This window comes from Melospiza georgiana, chromosome 6 (assembly GCF_028018845.1).
Source record: "Melospiza georgiana isolate bMelGeo1 chromosome 6, bMelGeo1.pri, whole genome shotgun sequence".
Classification (NCBI taxonomy): Eukaryota; Metazoa; Chordata; class Aves; order Passeriformes; family Passerellidae; genus Melospiza; species Melospiza georgiana.
In genome coordinates this window covers 51,963,880-51,985,977 of record NC_080435.1, presented here as the reverse complement: position 1 = coordinate 51,985,977, position 22,098 = coordinate 51,963,880, and the positions used below count along the sequence as shown (strand labels likewise).

At 44.4% G+C, this 22,098-nt stretch overlaps 1 protein-coding gene across 1 annotated transcript in view; it reads right to left on the bottom strand.

Annotated features, from left to right (window-relative positions):
* The window catches only part of EML1 (EMAP like 1), a 123,979-nt gene extending 102,790 nt beyond the window's left edge, over window positions 1-21,189 (bottom strand). Inside the window, exon 1 of the mRNA XM_058025442.1 lies at window positions 21,066-21,189. Within this exon, the coding sequence (XP_057881425.1) occupies window positions 21,066-21,093 (28 nt within the window). The 5' untranslated portion in view covers window positions 21,094-21,189. The remainder of the gene's footprint in view (window positions 1-21,065) is intronic.
* Window positions 21,190-22,098: the final 909 nt, after the last annotated feature.

Genomic DNA, 22,098 nt, shown 5'->3' with positions numbered 1-22,098 from the left:
AAGGAGCTTTTGTTCCTCATCTCCAGCCTCTAGCAGTCACTGTGAAATTGTCTCTACCATCTACCTATTAGCATCAGCATCACTGGGGCTCTTTGCATGAGAAACTCTTGTGCTTATAAGCAAAGGTCACTCAAGGAGACTCTTGAATCAGGATTTATTTTGTAGCAAGCTTAAAATGACCATATTGATGACCCATCACTGCCTCCCATAAGGAAAAGCTGGAGGCAGCTAGAGACACAAATGGGGATCAATTTTTCACTGAGAGCTTTATAGTTACAACTATTTATCCTTGTCTGCAATGTTCATACAAGCAAATGAAGAGAAACATTTCTATTCACCACGTGAGAGTCTCCTACCCTTTCTTTAGCTGCTACTTGTAATTGCAGCAAGAATAATATCCTGAGGGCTTTCTGCTGATCTGCTGGATTTGAGCACCAGCCTCTCAACTTACAGTCTGTATATCTCCCTCCACCAGACAAGTACACACTGTTTTGCTATCCAATAAAAGCTTGGGGAGCAAGCTTAGGCCTGCATAGATTTTACCACCAATTGCACACAAGGAATTGAATGCAAAATCGACTTGGTAATCCTGCAAAAGGGGAAGGCAGATGAACTCCATTCCCCCTCAATGTCACAGGGCACATTCTGTCCTGCTTTGTGGGTGACACAGCCGTGCTGCAGGCAGGGAGCTGTGCAGTGAGTGCCAAAGAGGGGATGTGCTCTCCTAAGTGTGACTTCTTGTAGCATCTCAGCACTTCTGAGTGTTCCAAGGTTATGTACTGGCTGTGCTTCAATGGTGCAGAAAAGCACTTTCCATCCAAAGTGAACACTCATCAAAGAATAGAGAAAATTGTTAAGTGCTGTCAATGGAAACATCTTGGCTGTTTTTATGGATGTGTTAATGGAATGCCCTGCCACAAATCAAAGGGGCTTTGCAGTTCGTGACTTCCAACTGGTGAACATAATGACAAAACCAAATACTCTGTTACCAGCTGGTTTCTATTATTGGGCTAAATTGTTGGATTAAATCATGATCCTTACAGCTGAAGTCAAAGGATTTTGCCCGGAGCAGTGATTGGGATATCAAAAGGTGCAATCTCCCTGATCCCCAGAGAGGAGCTGAGGGGAAGCATGGAAGTGGAGGCTGTCAGCACAAAGGGTGCCTGAGGACTCTGACTCTAGGCACTTGTGATGATGGGAGAGTGAGCTGCTACTCCAAGGAGACACCTCCCCTCACATCTGTCTGTCTGTCTGTCTATCTATCTATCTATCTATCTATCTATCTATCTATCTATCTATCTATCTATCTATCTATCTATCTATCTATCCATTCATCTCTGTAGGTCCACTGCACAGCCAGGCCAAAGGCCCTCTGAGTCCAGCCCATCTCTATAAGGAAGCCCAGCATTGCCCTGCATGGATTTTTAGCATCTCCTATCCAGTGCTTCACAGTTTTCTCAATGTAAAAGGCAAAAGTAACATAGACACTGCTGCTAAAAATAGCCACTTATGCCCTGGATGATTCATTGTTGGTGGGGAATACCCATAAGTGCCTCTATCTAAACATTCTGTTCCCTGTCTCAGTATCTCCTCTGCCAGCTTGTGTATGTCTCTCCAGTCTTGTTCAGTCTGTTTTTCTATGGGTTACATATTCTTTAGCTAAATATGTTAGTTTATTTATCTCCCTCCATGGCAGCAAGACCCAAGCGTGGCTTCCTCCTGCTGTAGGAATTTCATAAATAAATCACTGTCTATTATTTCCCTGAGAGCATGCAACATTGTAAAAAAAAAAAAAAAACCAAATAACCAAAAAAACCACCCACCAATAAAACCCAGTCTCCCCAAAATTGAAAATAATAAGAAAATAAGCCCCAACAAACAAAGCCAAGGAATTTCCCCTTTCTTAGGTTATATGTTAGAATAATAGAAACAGGAGTGTGCTGCTAAACTTCAGTGGCAAACCTCTTTGCATTGTTCTGGTTTATGCAAGAAATAAATAATTGCACTGGATGACTTCTAGAACTACAGCTAAGGAAGGCTCCATGTGAGAAGGAAAGCTTCATGTGACTCAAATTCCCAGCCCCTAAACATACCTACTTAGGGTGATGACCAGGTTTTATATCAGAGTCCTGTTAATTGTCATGGACTGGGAGGAAATTAAATTGGGCTCTTTGGTGACATCCTTGTAGTTCAAGTGGTGATTTATGAATGTGTAACTGAGCTTATTGATAGGCATTTTGAACCTGAAATGGGCTGTGTTTGGAGCTGTTGGATTTTTTACTATCTGTTAAATTATCACTATATTCCTGGAAGTATCCTTCATTTTTTGTATGCAAACCCTCCCCACCACTCACACTAGGAAGAATGATGGAACATGATGCTTCTTTAGCTGCCCAATGGTCTTCCCTGTATCTGCTCCAGTGTGAAGGGCAGGTGAATCAGAGGTGTTTAGCTGGGAGGGCAGGACAATGAGTTTATGTTGATGTTACTGATGTGAACCCCAAGCACAGAGGAGCCAAAACCTGCTTTTCCTCCAGAGCATCCCTGCAGCTGCACATGGCTGAGTCAAAGGCCTTTCCTGAGGCTGAAACCACCACTCAGTAATCAGTGTGCCCATGGACACCATCTTCAGAGGGAATGAATCTGGGATGCTGGGGTTTATGGCCCCTTTCCTTTCCTTTCCTTTCCTTTCCTTTCCTTTCCTTTCCTTTCCTTTCCTTTCCTTTCCTTTCCTTTCCTTTCCTTTCCTTTCCTTTCCTTTCCTTTCCTTTCCTTTCCTTTCCTTTCCTTTCCTTTCCTTTCCTTTCCTTTCCTTTCCTTTCCTTTCCTTTCCTTTCCTTTCCTTTCCTTTCCTTTCCTTTCCTTTCCTTTCCTTTCCTTTCCTTTCCTTTCCTTTTTCCTTTCCTTTTTCCTTTCCTCTTTCCTTTCCTCTTTCCTTTCCTTTCCTTTCCTTTCCTTTCCTTTCCTTTCCTTTCCTTTCCTTTCCTTTCCTTTCCTTTCTTTCCTTTCCTTTCCTTTCCTTTCCTTTCCTTTCCTTTCCTTTCCTTTCCTTTCCTTTCCTTTCCTTTCCTTTCCTTTCCTTTCCTTTCCTTTCCTTTTTCCTTTCCTTTTTCCTTTCCTTTCCTTTCCTTTTTCCTTTCCTTTTTCCTTTCCTTTCCTTTTTCCTTCCCTTTTTCCTTTTTCCTTTCCCTTTTCCTTCCCTTTTTCCTTTCCTTTCCTTTTTCCTTTCCTTTTTCCTTTTTCCTTTCCCTTTTCCTTCCCTTTTTCCTTTCCTTTCCTTTTTCCTTTCCTTTCCTTTTTCCTTTCCTTTTTCCTTTCCTTTTTTCCTTTCCTTTCCTTTTTCCTTTCCTTTTTCCTTTCCTTTTTCCTTTCCTTTCCTTTTTCCTTTCCTTTTTCCTTTCCTTTTTCCTTTCCTTTTTCCTTTCCTTTTTCCTTTCCTTTTTTCCTTTCCTTTCCTTTTTCCTTTCCTCTTTCCTTTTTCCTTTCCTTTTTCCTTTCCTTTTTCCTTTCCTTTCCTTTTTCCCTTCCTTTCCTTTTTCCTTTCCTTTTTCCTTTCCTTTTTCCCTTCCTTTCCTTTTTCCTTTCCTTTCCTTTTTCCTTTCCTTTTTCCTTTCCTTTTTCATTTCCTTTCCTTTTTCCTTTCCTTTTTCCTTTCCTTTCCTTTCCTTTTTCCTTTCCTTTTTCCTTTCCTTTTTCCTTTCCTTTCCTTTTTCCTTTCCTTTTTCCTTTCCTTTTTCCTTTCCTTTCCTTTCCTTCTTTTGATGTGCAGATTCACTGGTAACTAATAAAACACAGCTGGTTTTAATTTTTGCTGCTAAGCGCTGTTTTGTGAGGTATTTAAGTTGCAGTAGGATAACTGGGGAATAATGAATGAATCCTTTGGGCAGTTATACTTAGTTCACAGAACATAGAATTGTTTGGGTTGGAAGGAATCTTATTTACCAACAATTTAGTCCCTTTGGTTTAGACAAGCCACGTAACCAGATTTTTATGGTTTTTTGTAACAAAATAGTATTTTCTTGATACATTCACTGATATTATTTGGCAGCCACCTCTTTTATTTTTCCCTGTAGGCGCAATCTGTCTTTGTCAGGAAACACTGTTATCCCTGGCAAAGGCAGTGACGTCTTCAGGCAATCTGCACATAATACTGCATGTCCTTACTGGAGCACAGCTAGAGATACCAGCATATACATCTTCCAATTTGTAAAAGTTTCCCCAAACACCTTCCCTTCCAACAGCATGTTTATGACTGCACATGCTTATGCCACGCATATTATTTTAACAAGGTAACTTTGGAAAACTTGTGATTTATCCCTGTTTTCCTTCAAGAGCTGGGCGTGCATGGTTCCACACTCGCAGAGGAAAACTCTTGGCTCCCAGCAGCCCCTCTGCGAGTGTGGAACCATGCACGCCCAGCTCTTGAAGGAAAACAGGAAGAAATCACAAGTGGTTCTCTAAGAGTTAGCCTGTGAAAATAATATCGTGGCATAAGCATGTGCAGTCATAAACATGCTTTTGAAGAAGTGTTTGGGAAACTTTTACAGAATTGGAAGATGTAGATGCTGGTAGCTGCTAGCTGGTGTCTCCAGCAGAGCAGCTTTGAAATGCTGCTAAATTAATCCACAAGCTATTCTGCTCTCTTCTGCATAGTAGTGGGTTTTGCAGCTAGTGTTTCTCCTTTCATGTAATCTGACCCTATCTTGGTCCCACTTTTAATGCTCCTCACCATCAGCAAAGGCATTGGTCTTGAGAATGTGTCCTAAATCAGTTCCTGGAAAGGCAGTGGAAGTAGGCATCAGTGATATTTTTCAGTTCAGCCAGTACATGCCATAAGGATTACATTTGTACAAGGCACAACAAGACAAAGATACACTTGTCAGCTGCTGCATTTTTGGATCCAAAAACTTCCAAGAAAAATAAAATAGATGAGATCTTGAGGTTTTAGGAGCACGAGTTCAGCCCAAGCAGTAGGTCCAAGCTGAGCTCCCTGAAATCAGTGAAAATATGAGGAATGAGAGAGACCAGCATGAATATTTCTGGATGGGAATGCAAACCAGCTCCAGACATCCTGCAGCTGATAATTTCTGCTGGTAGCAATGACACATAGCACAGTTCAGTGGCCTTTAGGGGTCGTGCTTATCCAGTGATGAGCACTTGGAGTATATCTCCTGCAAGAGACTCACTGGGATTGATTCCCAAGTGGTGAAGCAGCAGGCTGTCCCCTTGGAGGGCATTAGGAGGAAAGGCAGCAACAGCTGGGACAAGAAACAGTGACCCAAGCAACTCCAATGAAAAGAACAGAATTAGAAAATATCTGTGAGTTGGGTCCTTCAATCAAGGTAATTAATAGCTGAAGAATGGAATTTTAAACCAGGGCCTTCATTGCCCGAGCCCACAAAATGAACTCTCTGAACTGATCTCTGAACCTTGTGTGAGAGTTTTGATGCTTGCAGTTAATGAAAAATCATTTTACTGATTGCTGCTCCATACCTGGCACATTTACAGTGAGATCTATTCCAATCAAGACGATAATGATTGGATTCCTTTTTGTCTAATTGTTAAATGAGTAAGTGAACTTCATGGATACCTTTATTTTCCCCCTTTCCAGAAAAAGTAAAAACCTCTAACAGCCTCAAAAAAAGTTGGTCTTTTTTCCCAGGTATCCCCACTCATGGAGAGTGCAGGCCAGCACAGAGGGCAGAGGAGCACTAACATCTCATGCTGCCCCCCAGCCAAGCAGGGCTGCCAGGGGCACAGCAGCCCTTCCCAGCACAGCCTCAGGCATTGCCAGGGAAAGGCCAAGGTGGGTGGTGGAGGGTGAGCAGAGGTTCTGCCCTGCTCCATAAGTGCTGCTGCCCATTCTGTGCACAGCACCCAGCCCAGGCGGCCAGGATCCTCTGCCACAGCCCTGGGTCCTCTCAGGAGGCTGCAGGGTAAGCACCAGAACCTATCTGCTCATCAGTGTCAAGGCTCAGGCATTTGTGTGTACACACAGAAGTGTCAAGTTCTCCTGAAAGGTCTGAACCAGCCCTTTTAGCAGAGTTCTGGCACATGTTCTGGCTTTGAGACTCAGGTACCCAAACCTTTGCTCCTCCCCTGGATTCTGAACAGTCTGTGGGCTTAAAGTGGCTCAGCAGCCTGGGATTTTGTGATTTTGCCCACAAGCCATGAAAGATCTCTGAGGCTAAACTCCAACCATCCCATAAGACCCATCCTGGTTGGAACAGGCCAGCTGGGCCATCCTTTGCCACTGATTGGAGCAAGGTCTAAGTATCTCTTAAAATTGGCCTCTGTCCTTATTCAGGGAAACCTTCCTTTCATTTCAATATTTTATATCTGTGTAAGGGCACAAAACCCCCAAAACAAAGCCCAAATAAGGATTGAGTTCATTAACCACTAATACTGTTCATTACTGGTATTTTTACAGCAGCATTTGCACGCATGAAACTTCAATACAAATGAAAATAAATTCCTCCTTCACATGTTTCATCACCTCATTTATATACAATGTAGCTTGTCAAGAGATGGCAAACAAAAGACATGGGAGGATGAGGATTTACTCTGGATAAGCTCACAACTACAAATGATTTTGAATCATACTAGAATTAAGTAACTTAGTGCCATTAATGCCCCTGGCACTGCTACTAGCCTTGACACTACTGAGAGACTTAATCTAAAAGGCTCTTTTGATTTCTCAGAGGCTCTTAATGGTTAATTTTCTATTCATTTTCCTTTTTTTTTATTTCTCCTTCTTTAAGGCTTGTCAGGAAGAAAGGCTGATATGTGAAAGGATCTAAGCTAGGCTAGGCTTAGGTTATGGCAGGCAAGGAGATGAGGAACAAAATAGGAGCAGGGCAGAAAAAATACCTTGCAGTTTGTCTGAGCCACTACTATTTGCTAACTGCAATAAATATAGAACTGCACAGAAGCTCCTAATAAGCTAATATAAAGCATTTTAATGGCATGCTGTCAGGTTAAACATTGTGTTCAAAAATATAAATATTCTTAAAAACTCCAAATTAAAGAAACTGAAGTTTGACTACCCATATAATTTCCTCCTTTCATGACATAGTCTAAACTGCATTTCACAAAACTCAGCCACTGAAAATAGGCAGGGCTTTGTTCTGCTGCTGTTGGGCTGGAGCACACCTGGATCACACAGGAGAGGACAGTGCAGGGATGTGCCAGGCAGAGCTGGAGATGCAGCTGCAGGGATTGAGGGGCCATGTTGTGTCCTCACCAGGCGGAATGGGCAGCTCTTGTTACCTTGGACTTCCGAGACAGCAGCTCTGTGGCTTGCAGAATGATTTCCATCCCAGGATGGAAACTCTGGGAATTGCAGGGGGATTTCTACCTAGGGACAGCAGCTTTGGGGCTTGCAGGAAAGTCTCCCCACTGAACAATGGCATGTCTGGGTTTTCCTTCCATCACAGCAGCTCTGGGGCTTGCCAGAGGATTTTACCTGGCTGTTGATGGGGCCATTGCAGCTCCAGGATCAGCCCAGGGTCCTCACACAGCACAGGATGCAGCTTCACTTTCTTCTTTTAGCACATGACTTAAATGTTTCCATGTTTAGATTTTAGGCCTTTCAGGGCACAGTTTAAATCCAGAGCAGTGACTATGTTGAGTTTAACTGAAATTGAAAGAAAGAGCATGTGGAAAGTTCTTAACAAAGAAGTTTTGTAAACAATGACTTGATGCTATGGTGATGGGTCCTTAGAACTGACGACTCCATTTTTCTTTCTATTCAATCCCTTATTTTTCTTCCAAACATTCCAATTTTAGTCCTGTCTACATGGCAGTGTTGATTGTACATTTCTGTGCATCTAACAAGTGCCAAGGAAATCAAACTTAGGGAGCAGCAGTGCTGGATCTACTTCTCAGCTGGCTCTCTCACAGAAAGTGTTGGAGAGAGCCAAATGCCTTTCCCTGTCTTAGTACTCTCCAGGGGCCTCTGGATGTGCTCATTTACTCTGGATTTGGGTAAACCACAAAGGATGGTCCAAATCTGAGAAGGGTGAGAGTGCAATGTCTGAACAAGAAAATCCCCTCCCAGACCAAAGGGCTCGACTGGGCTGATGTGGAACAACACCAAGGACATGCCTGGGGCCGTGTCCTCTGCTGTTTGCATCACCTGCCTGCTGAAGGCTCCCCTTGGTGCTGGCCCTGCAGTCTGCAGTCCATCCTCCCACCAGGATGAGCCAGGAGATGCTGCCTGCACTAGGAAGAGCTGGACTGTGCTGGCAACTTGAGCAGACATCCTTTGGCTTACAGGATGTCTGATCCCAAAAGCTCCTGGGTTTCAGGGCACCATCACCAAGAGTCTGTTAGGGCAGGAGCAGCCAGCCTTGAGCACTTGATGCATCTGGGAGCTTCTATTCACTCTCACCAAAAAGATACTGCAGCAAACACAGGGGCTGCTGCATTTGCTATCTAGCAAATTCTCCTCTCCCAGGTGAGATCTCCTCTGCCTCTTTTATACTGAAAAAAAAGAGAAAAATGCTGCCAAATAACTCACAGTCTGGATGGCTTCAACAGGAGCAAAGAGAAGCACTTGGAGTGTGATAGAAGGATTACTGTCATCAATACTGTGGTCTGTGGGAGGACAAGCCTGATGTGCTGGGAGCTTTGTAAACATCTCAGACTGCTTAGGGAATCTGCAACACAAGCTGAAATGTTTGAAAATGTATTTTTCCTAACCAATACATTTCCCTAATGGGTACAGACAAATTCAGGTCTGGAAGAAATCCAGTGAACATGGTGAACTACCATTAAAGAAGAGCAGATGCAATTGTTTTGTGCCTCCCTCTCCCTAATGGAATGATGCAATATCTCCTAAATTCCGTGGCAGGGGAAATAGAAGGAAAAAGCCTATGCAATGTAATAAGGATGAAAAGTTTGTTCCAATTTTCTCAGCCTCCAAGCCTGGCACAAGCCTGTGTCTGCTCTATACTGCAGTCTCATGGCCTGGCTGAGTTAGTGTTTTCTGTTTACCTCTTTTTCCAATCTCTTCTGTAAGCCAAAGATAAAGCCAGTACAGCTCCAGCTGTACTTTTGAACCCGTGCTTAAATGGGGTGGAAATAAATCTTAATGAGATTGTCCAGCCCTATTACCTTAAGTAGCATACCTCAAATGAACCCTGCTGAAGCTGTAATGCCCCTCTGAGGTTTCAGTGACACGAGCAAGTGGATCATATTTCACTATTGTAGTTTGTGTCATCACTGGATACTTGCTAGAATTCCATGCTTATCACATAAGAACTGGAGAAACCTTTATTAAAGATGCTAAAACAGTAGAAGATACTTTCTGTTCATAAGTACAAAGAATTTTTTTCATGCTCTTCATGAACAGAAAATTACTTTGCATTTCTACTTCATGAGTGTTCAGATGCAAAAGCATTACTCCCATGAATTCTTGCAATTGGTGTTTTGATGCTCCCTCTTTCCTCTCTGGATAAAATCAAGGTATTTTCCCAAGGCTTGCTGGTGGGCAGAACAAGGAAGGCAGCAGCAGATGGGCAGGACTCAAAGAACTGAAGAAAGGGCAGAGAGATCTCAGAGGAAGAGTCTCCAGGGAGCACCCCACTGCAGAACAGATATAATTTATTTAGGCTCTCCTGAGGTCCCCATACATAGCTGAAGAGAGAATTTTTAAGTGCCTGTCTTAGGTAACATGTGAAAAAGAAAAAGGTGATCCTGACTCTTTGGAAACCCACAGCAGCATCCTCAGGGCACAAGGCACATGCCCTTCACATGAAGGGCATGTGGAGCTCTGGTAGGTAGCAAGAAGAAATCAATTTTCCAGCCCTAACCCACTTGGCTGTGCAGCAAATGGGATTTTAGCTCACATTGTGCGTGCAGCATTCAGTGAGTAACCCACAAATGAAGGTCCAGAGGAGAAGAATCTCCTCCTTTTCTAAATTTAGCATAAGGCCTTGAAAGTACAGACAAGGCAGCCAAACATCATCTGTAGCCAGAGAATTTAGACAAGGAAGATAACTCAGTTCTGGTAAGTGGTTTTGGGAAATAAGGGAATGAGAAACAGGGGTCTAATAACCTCTGACTGAACTGAAGTTAACCTCCCTCTCTGGGCAGGAGCCTGGGACCAGCTCTGACCATAGACTGAGCTCAGTAATTAGCACTGCTCTGATTTTTTGCATCTTTTATAGATATTTGATATTGGATCAACACAGAAATTGGAGTACATGGGCTCATCAGATGCTATGGACTGTTGAGAGGACAGGTCTGGGACTCTCTGCAGGTAACAAGTGATTTTGCACAGCAGAGCAAGGCCAAGCCTGCAGACGCTGCACTGGAGGGTGCCTGCCCAGCTGCCTTCACCCCTTGGCATTCTCCAGGGCTGGCTGGTGAGCAGGGTGGCCCATGGGAAGGCACTGTGCCAAGCAGTGTAAAATAAATTAGATCTCCTTGTGCTGGCCCTTCACTACAAACAGCTCCACTGGGGATTGCTCTGGGAGCCCAGGTGGCACAGAGCAGCTCTGGGAGCCCAGGCACTGCAGGTGGCACAGAGCAGCTCTTTGGGTGGGCTTGGAGTCCTGCTGGGATGGACAAGGCTCCTGCCACGGCCTTCTCTCACTCTCTGTGGGGCTCACTAAAACATCCCCTTGTCTCCAGTTCTCCACTGTCCCTCAAGGCAGCTTGACCAACAAGGCAGATTGTCAATTGAGCAATCATCTCAGAACAAGGAAATCTTTAAAGATTTGGCACCATTATCTGGGACAACCCAGCTGCTGAACTTCAGTAGGAAAAGGAAGCAAATGCATGTGCTCAACTCTGAGGCATATTTCTGTGAGAGAAAATAAAATCTGTTTAGTACAAACAAGTATTTTCTAATCCTGTATCATCCCCTTGGACAAAACTGAGATGTTCAGCTCCTGGCTGGCTGTGTCTCATAGCCAGAGTGAGTTTTCTCCTGCTTTTTTGGGTGCTCCTCTTTGTCCCTTCCTCTGCAGGGACCCCTGACCTTGGGAATGAGAGATGTGGCACAGGAGCACATGTGCTACCTCAGGAACTGGCTTTGTCCTGCTGAAACCCCAATGGCAGAATGAAGCAGGGAGATGCTCAGGGTCTGATGATCCCTCTGCATACCCAAAGCAAAGAGTGGTGCTGCATCCTTGCTGGTGTTGGTTATGTTTTGATTGGCCTGAGCACAGAAACTCCCACAGCAGGGAGTGAGAGTCACCATGCCCCAACAAAAATGTTCCATCTGGACAATTTTCTGTGGTTTGCTCTTTCCAGTGTAGTGGGAGAATAGTGAAGATGTCCTAATCCTCCCACTTTATTGGACATCAGAGTAGGCAGGGAATAGTAAAGGACAGCAAAAAGACTGTCCAGCTCCTCTGTGTGCCTAGAGAAACCAAATAATTGTAGGAGAGGAGTTTGCTGAGAAAACAAACACCCCTCCTGTGAACAACTGTGAGCAGATTGAATGCTTTCCCTGGAGTTTTCCAATTTTTTCATTAAATGATTCAAAATGAAAACATGCAGCAATGTGGTTGGTGTTTAGAAAGACAGCTTTTGTTAGAGAAATATTATTCTCCATCCTACATATGTGAGCGCTGTATGCCTCAGTCTACCATATCTGTTCCAGACATTGCAGATTCTCTCACACTTTCCCACATGATGCCTCTCCTTAAGCCTTGGATGTTTGAATACCTGACCAAAACATCTTTGCAGATAAATCCCCAGTCTCCAGTGGCATAACAAGCCCCATGTGTTGCTGACTGTGAAAACAAACAGTGTGTAGACATTTTGACTGCCACCAAAAAATCATGACCCAAGAAACCTGGCTTTAGGGGAAAAAAAAGAATTAAAACAAGTCTTAAGAGGCTCATAATAAACATCAAAGAGTTGGCAGCACTAAGAATAATCAAACAGTTTAGATGAGGTTTCCCAGATAAATTGTTTCCATTTCATCAATGCACTGTCTGGTTTTGAACACTTATGCCTGAATATACCATTTGGAATTTATAGTAGATGCAGGAAATAACAGTTCCCTTCTCAAAATCCTTTCCACATGTGGTCCATATGCCTCCAGCACAAAGAGATTGCAATGTCATGCCCAAGTCATATGGGTGTCAGAAGGCCAGCTGACTATCACAGCAACAAGATGAACCTGGGAACCTCTGATTTGAGATAAAGAGCTGCAGAAAATGACAGATTTAGTGTCCCAAAGACAGGTTTCCTGTATCACACGTGTTTGTGTGTGAGACTATTGACATTGCAGAGCATCTCCAAGCAATTGCTGAAATATCAAGTTATAACTATAACAAGAATACTCATTGCTAGAGATCTAGTCCAAGTATCTTGCATTTCATGACATATGTGTTTCCAATATGCTGTTTACCATACCATCCCAGCTTCACCTCTAGAAGATATTGAACATGGTAAAGTACAGCACTCCAGGAAGATCAAGGACAATTTCAGGTGAAGTTAGCTGGAAAAGTTCTGCTGGGAACTGCATTGCATCTGTGCTGCAGCCCTTGAAGGGAGAAGTTGGTCCATGGAGCACTGTGGGAAGCCAGGTTTTCCCAAATGGTCACCAATGGCAGGTTCCTCATCTCCTCATGCTGGAGCAGAGACCACAGGTCTGATTTATGGACATGCCCAGTGCTCACAGCTGCCCATGGAGCTTGAATATGTGAAATACAGTGGTGTGCTGGGTGCTCTGAAAGAGGAGCTCCTTGGCATCTCCAATTACACACCCACAGCACTGGGAACCATTTTTGGCTTAATCTTGATGTACCTCAGTCTCTCACATATAAACTCTGAATAATTCTGCAGCCATGGCTCTCTGTGTGACATTGCTGAGTCATATCCAGCAATGTTTCAGTAGGGGAAATATGAAACATTCACTAAGTTTTAATTAGTGCAAATATAAATACATTTCTCTGAGCAATTGTGCTGGGACACAGTGTGACTAATGCCTGGTGCTTGCCATGCACCATGAGTGGCTGCTGGTGGGCCTCACCCAGCAAATCTCACCAACCACACAGCACAGGGCTCAGGCTGCTGCTCTGAGGAGTACAATGAGCTGACCCAGCCACAATTTGTACTGATGGGCCAGGGGGATGAAGATATCGCTGAGATTTCTGAGAGCTGTGATCCTTATTCATTGGACTGCATGGAAAGGCCTGATTTCAAATAATCTGGGTCATGGTCCCAAAGCAGGAGTGGGAGATGTGCAAATCATAAATTTAACCTTAAGTCAGGTCCTTCATAATCACATGATCAAGTGCAACCTGAGATGCTGTCATCACTTTGGATTTTTGAGTCTCTGCTCAAAAATCAAGTGTTCAGAGGTGTTACACACAGCTCTTTGTGTGTGTGTGTGTGTGTGCGCACTTTTCTTTTTCTCTTTCTCTTTCTCTTTCTTTCTTTCTTTCTTTCTTTCTTTCTTTCTTTCTTTCTTTCTTTCTTTCTTTCTTTCTTTCTTTCTTTCTTTCTTTCTTCCTTTCTTTTTCTTTCTTTCTTTCTTTCTTTCTTTCTTTCTTTCTTTCTTTCTTTCTTTCTTTCTTTCTTTCTTTCTTTCTTTCTTTCTTTCTCTCTCTCTCTCTCTCTCTCTCTCTCTCTCTCTCTTTCTCTCTTTCTTCCTCTTATTTTCTCAGCACACCTCTTCAAGCAAGTTGTCTGACTGCAAGAGTTTTCCCCTTGTGGTTCAGCAGCCAGGATTTTACCATTTTCACAGTAACTATGTTAGTCACTGGGAAGTGTTCTGGGTGCACTGTGTGATTGCAAAGCCAGATCACATCTTGCAACTCCACAAAGAACACATCACAAAGGACAAGTGTGTAAGTGTGTATTTATCTGCAAGATAGGTGGAAATCACAGGAAATGTCAAGTTTGCAGGTGGTATCAATGGATTTTGAGGGGATTTTGGACCTAAACCTTTCAAATATCTCACCAAACTTAATTTCATGCCTTCATAATGTCTCGTGGGGATGAGCCTGTGTTCTCCCAAGGAGCACTGAGGTGGTGGAAGCTTGAGCCATACAAACATGAGAGCAGTGATGTGGGGCTGGGGGTTCCCACCTGGGCAGTGTGGACAAACTGTCTGAGGTAAATCAGCCATTGGCATCTCTGAAACGCTCTGGTTTTTGTGATGGAGACAGCATTGCCCTTCCCAAAGTCTTCTCAGAATTTGTTGTGATTCCTGCAGGGTCACAATGATTTCACTGAGCTTAGTTTGGAGTCCTCTGAGCAAGGGCTTGCTTTTCTTCCCAAAGCAATGTGTGTGAGTGACAGACCGTGTGCAGAGGCAAAGAGCAGCTCTGCCAGTCCCTGTGTGCCCTGCTGACTCAAGGGTGACTTCAGCTGCTCCATGAAACCCAGGACTCCTGCAGGGAACTGATCCTGGGCACCATGAATGTGTCCAACCTGGCATCTGACAGGAGCCCATCCTCAGCCCCAGAGTTTCTTTCCCACATGAAAGAAAACATTTGTGGGACCTTGACAATCTTTTATGTGAGTTTCAGAGGAGGTCTGAGATGTGAGGTAACCCCTAATGTTACAAACTTAATTGTGGAAGCCACAAGTGTGTGGAGAGGGAGCTGATCACAGTCTGTAAGGAAAGAAATAACAGGGACAGAGAGGGAACTGAATATGATGATGAGAGACTGGGCATTGGCCAGGTTTTTGGGAGGGCACACTGAGCATTCAGTTTGCAGTCTGAATGGCAAAGGAAGGGAAGGGGGCCTCACCCTCTAAATTACTGCCTGTGTAACAGGTCTGCAGCAAGAGAAGGCTCCAGACATTGTTAAATGCAATTATGGCTTCTAAATGCTGATGGCTTAACACAGAATATGTTGGAAATACTGCAGATGTCATGAGGGATGGAGGAGAGGAGGAGGAAAAGCAGTCTGGTTGTTTTTTGCATGCCTAAAGTTCCTGCAAACATCATGGAATAAGACTGTTCAGAAATGTGCAGTACAGTGCAAGTGCTCTTGCTCACAAGCCTGGGACAAACTACAGCTTCCAACTATTTCTGCAGATAAGGAAAATCCTCCCATTGGGATGGGGGAGGAGGGGAGGAGCACTTGGGAAAGATGTAGCATCTTCTGTATTTCCTAACCAGATCCTTAACCACCAGCAGAAAATGTTCACGCAAACTTCTACTGCCTCTACTGACTGCCTGAAAGAGCTCTCCTCCTTCTGCACCCCTCCTCAAAGAAAGAAAACCAACAAACAAACAAATAAACCAACATTTTCTTGGGAAAATGGGTGTTAATGTGTTTGGAGCCTCTGCAGCACATAGCACACACACTCACATTCTGCTTCAGAAAAGCAGGCAACTGGCACAGGCCCTGCTTGCCAGCTGGTTAGACTAGCCCAGTAGTCTAGTTAGAACAAGTAGACTAGTTAGACTAGCCCAGTAGTCTCGTTCTAGTCCAGTTAGCCTAGAAGGAAACCTCAGCTGCTACTTTAAAGGCAGAGGTGGGAGATGAAGACTAACCCAGTGCCTGTGCTCAGGACACTCCTGGGACATGGTCAGCTCCCACACAACCACCACCAGGCCTGAGGGGCAGGACACCCATGCTGGAGGAGAAAAACAGAGCTAACAACAGAGACTGCAATTTTTTTAATTCCAGAGGTTGCAAACTTTTAAGCTAGTTGTCAGAAATATGTCAGGCACAGGGGTGTTGTACTACCCAGCTGTGTATATGTACAATAAATTTGCTTAAGCTAGGCTGAACCCCTATTGAGAACCCCCTAAGACTGGGCTGCAACAGAGATCACCTTCTTTCATCTTTGCTTTTGGTGACAAAGAACTTTGCCATGTGTGGCATTTTGCCCAATGTGCCAATGTGGAGCTGCTCCTTGCCCTCTGTCTCTCTCCCAGCTCTCTGCCTCTCTCAGCACTGAAATACTTTGTGGTCTGGGAGGCCTCAGATTTCTCCAAATGGAAAAGCCCCTTTTCCCTCAACAAAACATCTAAGGAGGTGCATGGGAAGAGAGCACAGCTGAGCCATTGAAAGCCCTGTCTGAAGGTGGGAACCCCTCCCCAGCAGGCTCTTTAACCCAGGCTCAGCCCTCCCCAGGTGAAGGCTGCACCCAGGTGATTTTAACTCTTCATGGACAGTAGCCTGAATATTTTGACTCATGGGGCTGTGTTAAAACACTGTATGAACAGAGAGAGCTTTCCAGGCTCACCTCTGGCAGGCTCCCAACCTGGTGTCTCCATGGGGCTTGCTCATCACCATAAATCTACTCCTGGGGGTTTTCTTGCAAAACATGGATTTATGGAGCACCAGAGTCACTAAATTTTTCCTTGTGTGGTTGTCTGACCTTCGTGTTCCAAACCCTCTCTGAAGCTTTAAACCATGATTGCTTCATCATCATCATCAGTGTTTGCCCCCTGAATGCACAGCCCCTGCTGCTCAAGGCAATGCTTGCACAGACTGAGGAGACATGGAATTTCTGGAGGAGCAGTAGAGCTGGTCAGAAGGAGAATTCCCATCTGCCAAGATAATTCTGGTATTTCTATTGCATTTTCATAAAACTGGGGCAATACTCTCAGGTATTATATTTGATTTTATTTTATTTTACCTGAGCATCCAAAGGCTTTCTGTCTTGCTCCCACTCAATTTCAATTTTCAAAAATCTGGTCTTTGCAAATGTGTTAATATATTGTCATCGTCAACAAAATGTTGCATTTTGAATTAGTAACATCTGTATTTTGTGATGAAAGAACACTCTATTGGAAAATGTGTGACTGCTTCTAACAGCTAGCATTCATCTCCTAAGCTGACCTCCTAAATGCAGAAGGAAATGAGTTTGCCAAGGGGTCCATACACAAAGATTAGAGTTTCTGTGAAGTGTTTATCCATCCCAAACCCTGATAAATTATACAGATACTTGTCAGGTGCTCATCACCCCAGCACCCAGGGCTCACCTTCCCCTGGCAGGGGCTGCTCCTGGGGAGCTCTGAGCCTGCAAGCCAGTGCTGGTGGGCTTAGTGCAGTCAGGAGCTATGGCTCATCCTGCAGACCCCTCTCTTGAGATGCTCCAGTCATTCCATTTCATTCCTAAACTACAGCACTGGCTTGATATGCTGGAGAAACCTTCCCACTTCTCTACTTATCCCTGAGCACTAGCTGCAGTCTGCACAGCCACTCTGCAAGGGGATTTCTGCCTTTGCCTCTTACTGAGGGCTCACCCTGCAAACTGTGATGCAGAAGTGGTGCTCCACCACTTTATCTGCAAAAAGATAGACATTCTTTACCAAATCTAATGAAATGTGAATTTCAAGCATAGTCCTGTGCTAATATGATTATGTGAAAGCGGGACAATTTTATTTGACAGGAGTAGTGCTCATGTGTGCTGGGTGATGATTTTTTGTTACAGAAATGCATGTGGGCCATATTTTATTCCCAGGAGCTGTTAGAGACAGTCCAGTGTGGGAGCTGGAGGCCTTGCTCACTCACAGCCTCTCTGGCTGAGATAAATGGACTCTCCATGACAGTGCAGAATGTGTTGAATTTCAGGAAATCTAAATTCCCATATTTTTCTGGGATATCCTAATTTGGAAAACACCAATTTTATCAGCTGGCTCCAGTCTGTCTTAAAGACATGTTTGAAACATGTAATTTTAGCTCTGAAAGGAAGTATTTAGCTAAAGAGTCAGGAACATATTTCAGATGAAAAGTCTTGCTTCCTCCTCTACTGAAACAAGGCCAATAAAAGGTTGTGAGGAATTTTAAGGAAATTTGGTTAGATTCGCATGCCACCTGCTGCAGAACAAGCTACATCAATTCTGTTTCTTCCCTTCTCAGCCCTGTTGCAGTAAATAACAGAGAAAGTATGCATATATGAGACTCCTGGTGTTCTTCTTCAGCATTATAACCTTCATCTGTTATGGCTCAATACCCTGTGTTATTTCAACAGTGGTGTTACCCACAAGAAGTTACCCATGCTATTCAAAGTCAGTCTGTGGCTGAAAGGGAAAAGAAAGAAAGAAAGAAAAGAGGCACTTGAAGAACCCTTGCATGACTTCAGAGATTTTTCTGAAGTCAAAAGGTTTGTGTTGAGAAGCAGAACCATCATGACTCATATATTCCTAATCAAAATGCTGGGTGCGTGAAAAGCTGTGCAGCCGTTCAGAGGCTGAGCCACGACTCCTTACAAGAGGAAAATAATACACACAAGGGAAGCACTTAAATAATTGATGTGCTTTTCTTTTATCTGCTTGTAGGAGTGACAAGAAATCTATGTAGCTGGCACTAATGGATAGCATCTCTATGTCAATAATTGCTAATGAGGAAGGAATAGGAGAGCATTTGTCTTGAGGTGACTGATCTTTCTTTCTTTCTTTATCTCCCTGTGTTACAATGGGAACTTATTAGTGTAAATTTTAGAATTCTGTTCACTTTCAATCTCAAAAGCTTTTCAAATGTCTTTTTTTTTTGATGGGAATTCAATCCAGAATTGAACTGTACACTTGCTTACATGTAATCTGCATTCTGGCATTTAAGATCCTATTTTAATATCTTCTGTGCTACATCCAAACAACAAAATAAAACTTTGTTTGCATCACATGTTTAATTTTCCATTCCACAACACTGAAAGGGTGCAGGCACGCTGGAATTGAACAGAAACCAGTAATTTTAAAACACCCAATGCTTTCATCATGAAAAATTGCATAACCATTTCCAGCACTGAAGTAGGATACTCTTACTGAATAAAGTCTCTTAAAAAATTATTGGCGTATCAAGCCAATCATATCCAGCTATTTAAGTCAAAGATTGTATTCAGCCATTCCCCACAAGTTGCTTTTCTGAGGGAACAATTACACAGCTGTTCCTGCCACATTCTTGTGTAGGCTGCAAGCAGTCTAAAAACTCTGGCATTAATTTCCTGTAACTACAAAGTGCAGCTCTCCAGGTTGTTCGTGAGGCATACCCTTTGCAAAGAGGTTACTGAGGCACTGCTTACACTTGACACTAATATTTAGCTTTGGCCACACTTATTTATAGCCCTGTGCATGTGTATACACAGGCACATGCACGGGGCTGTAGGGTTTGTGCTCGAAGCAGGGCCCTGGACTGCAGCCACATTGCAGTGCTAATGATATCTGTCACTGCACCAACTTTTTGTAGCTGTATTATCTGGCTGCATTCAAAACCAAGGATTTTGGAAGTACAGTTCCAGCCTTGCTGTGCTCGTTGGATTCAGCAAAGGGGCATTTCTGCACTAGTGAACACTAAGCAGTGCATTGGAAGGTTTGATGATGATTTTTTGCAAATCCTTTTATGGAGTGTTAAGTTTTAAATGGCTAAAGTTTTAAACTGTGACCTAGCTAGTCAAAGAGCAACGGCCACAAAGAGAATTATTTCAAAATTCCTTGATATGAAAAACAAGCTGTCAGCAGCTGGTTCACTAAGATTGCTTAATAACTCTGGATGGAGTACCCTCATTTCTCTGTCCACTGCTGGTTTGGTGCATATTTTTATATTAATATAATGCATCCACATGTCTGTAAGTACAGGATATTTTGCCAGTTCCATGAAGCAGGTGTCCCTTGGGACAGGTTCCCCTGGCATGGGGCAAGGTGAGCCCTGCTTCCTGGGAGCAGGCCTGGAAGCAGCATGGGAGAATTATTGGGGGAACAATTTTTGCTCTGTTTCTGGCACGTTTCTAATCCACGTCTAAACATCACTTTATTTTTCATTCCTGTCCGTAGGAAATTGATTCCTTCCCTCAATGCATCCATTAATGTTTTTCTGGAAGAAAACTCGAAGGTCCTTTCAGCAGTGTAGGTAATTGAGATATCAGTAATTTCTGCACACAAGATGCCATGCACTCTCAATATCAGTTTCATCATTAATATCAGATGCCAGCTGATACTGATACTGTCACCCTGAAATATCCCACCCCCAACTCAGAGTGCTTAATAAGCAAACTGGGGCCAGGCCCTTAAAATCAAAGCCTGTAGAAGTGAAACTTTGCTGGTTAACAGTTCACCCATTTGAGCAGATAGGCAGGAAATACTCATTTTCATCTCTCCTGTCTTTAGCTGATAGCAACAGCCCATGGAATTGTGCATGGTGCAGCTCACTCTGCACCATATACATAATTTATATTTTTCCACTCTAGTTATGACTGAGCCGTTTTGGACCTGGGATTTGCTCTGTAAAATGGAAGCAGAGAGAGGAGGAAAGAAGAAAAACACTGCAGCAGACTTCTCCTTCCCCAGCCACAGTTTTTAGCCCAGAACCTCATCTTTGATGCACAGACCGATGGAACAGGAGTGCTACACGGGACGTGTTGCATATATATATTCATGTGAAAAGATAAGTGCTTGTCATGATAAGATAAAAAATAAAAGGCATTTCCAGTAGTCCATCTCTTTATTAGTAAAATGCCTTGGCAGAGAATAAGGTTATCATTTTGACAAGTTTCCTTTTGTACAGGCAGCCTAGATAATATTTACAGTTCCTATAGAAGTTTTTATAAAACCAGCTGAGAAACATGCTTCTTGCTGACAAGCTCTTCTGCTCAGTGAAGTTTGACAGATACAGCCCCAAGCTCCAGCACAGGATTCCTTCCCAGACACAGGCAAAGTGTGCAATGCCCTTATTTTACCAACAATGTACATTTCTGTTTCCTTTCAGCAAACAAACCCTTCGCATTCCATTTATCTGCCCCGGCTGTGTCCGTTACCATCCGGGAAGGTTTATCAAGGAGCAAACAGGACCCACACACAGCGCCTGCTCCCGCAGCACCCATCCCATCCCATCCCATCCCCACCAAGTCCCCTCGGTGAGCTCAGGACATGGATACCATCATCCCTGCGGATAGCGACCCTCCAGTCCTCCACCAGCCTGAATTCCAGACCCCTCCTGCTGCCCAGCCGCCGTTCCTGCGGAGAGAATCCCGGCCGTGCCCCCTCCCAGCCTGCGCACGGCTCCGAGCCCCGCACCGGCACCCGCGGTGCTCTCGGGCACTTTCGGCTCTCCCGCTGAAAGCAGGGGATCTGTGCCTTTGCAATCCGAGAACGCGAGCCAGCCGGCGGGACCCGGGGTAAATATAAATCTGGCGCTTACCCACAGGCAGTCCCTCGCAGTCTGACATGGTGTGGGCAGTCCTCCTCACCGGGGGCTCGGGCAGAAACCGCTGCGGGACCGCAAGCGCGGCTGCTTCTCTTTGCGAAGGCAAGGGGGAAAAAATATCAAACAGTTTACAGCCACCCTTGCCTTGCGCTGCACATCTACCCACCCAGAGAGCTGTAGCAACAGTCCCGTCCCTGCCTTCTCATTATGGGATGTAAAGATAAGAATGTGCTTTTGTGCCAAAAGAGTGTGCTATTGGTGGATAAATTTGTTGTCATCCCTCCCCTTCGCAGAGTTTCCTCTTTAATGTCACAGAGGCACATTACCCTGTCGGAAAGGCCATCGAATATTTATGAAACGGCTTTTAAGGGCTAAGCCGCAAATCCTGGCGGGAGAACAGAGCTAATTGCTGCGCATTGGGGCTGGGATCCACCCGCAGGGCGCTCCTGCTTCCCGGGGGGCTCGGGGGAGCCATGGGCTGGGGGAGAGGCTCTGACAGCTCCCTCTGCGCCTTCTCCTTCTGCAGGGTCCGGGTACGAGCGCTGCTGGAAAAGGGGGCAGAAGCCAGGGCGTATCTCTTTAAGGAGCAAGGGGAAAAAAAAAGTCTTTGTTTATATTGTAATATGTGAGAAATTGTTTTGTGACACTGTTACTAAAGGCTGTTTCGTAGTTTATAATAATATCGCGCGTGCAGATTTCTCTGTAACTTCATGGCTTTTCTTGCTTAAAACACGCCAGTTTAATGCCAGTTTTGTGGCTGCTCCTACAAGTTATTTTTTTAATCTTTGGAAATGTTTATGTGGGATTTGTTGGGTATGAGGCTCCCAGACTGGCAGTCAGTGCAGAGTACCCCTGCACACTGGTGTGCTCATTAGGCACCTTAATGAAGGGCCAGCGAAGGCTCTGGCAGCGTTAGAGCCAGGCTGGGCTTGGCAGGGACAAGTGCGGGACCCGGTGGGAGCCTCGGCTCCCGGGGGCGCTGATCTGCCGCCGCTTTTTGTCCTGGGGACAGCCGGGAGCAGCCTGG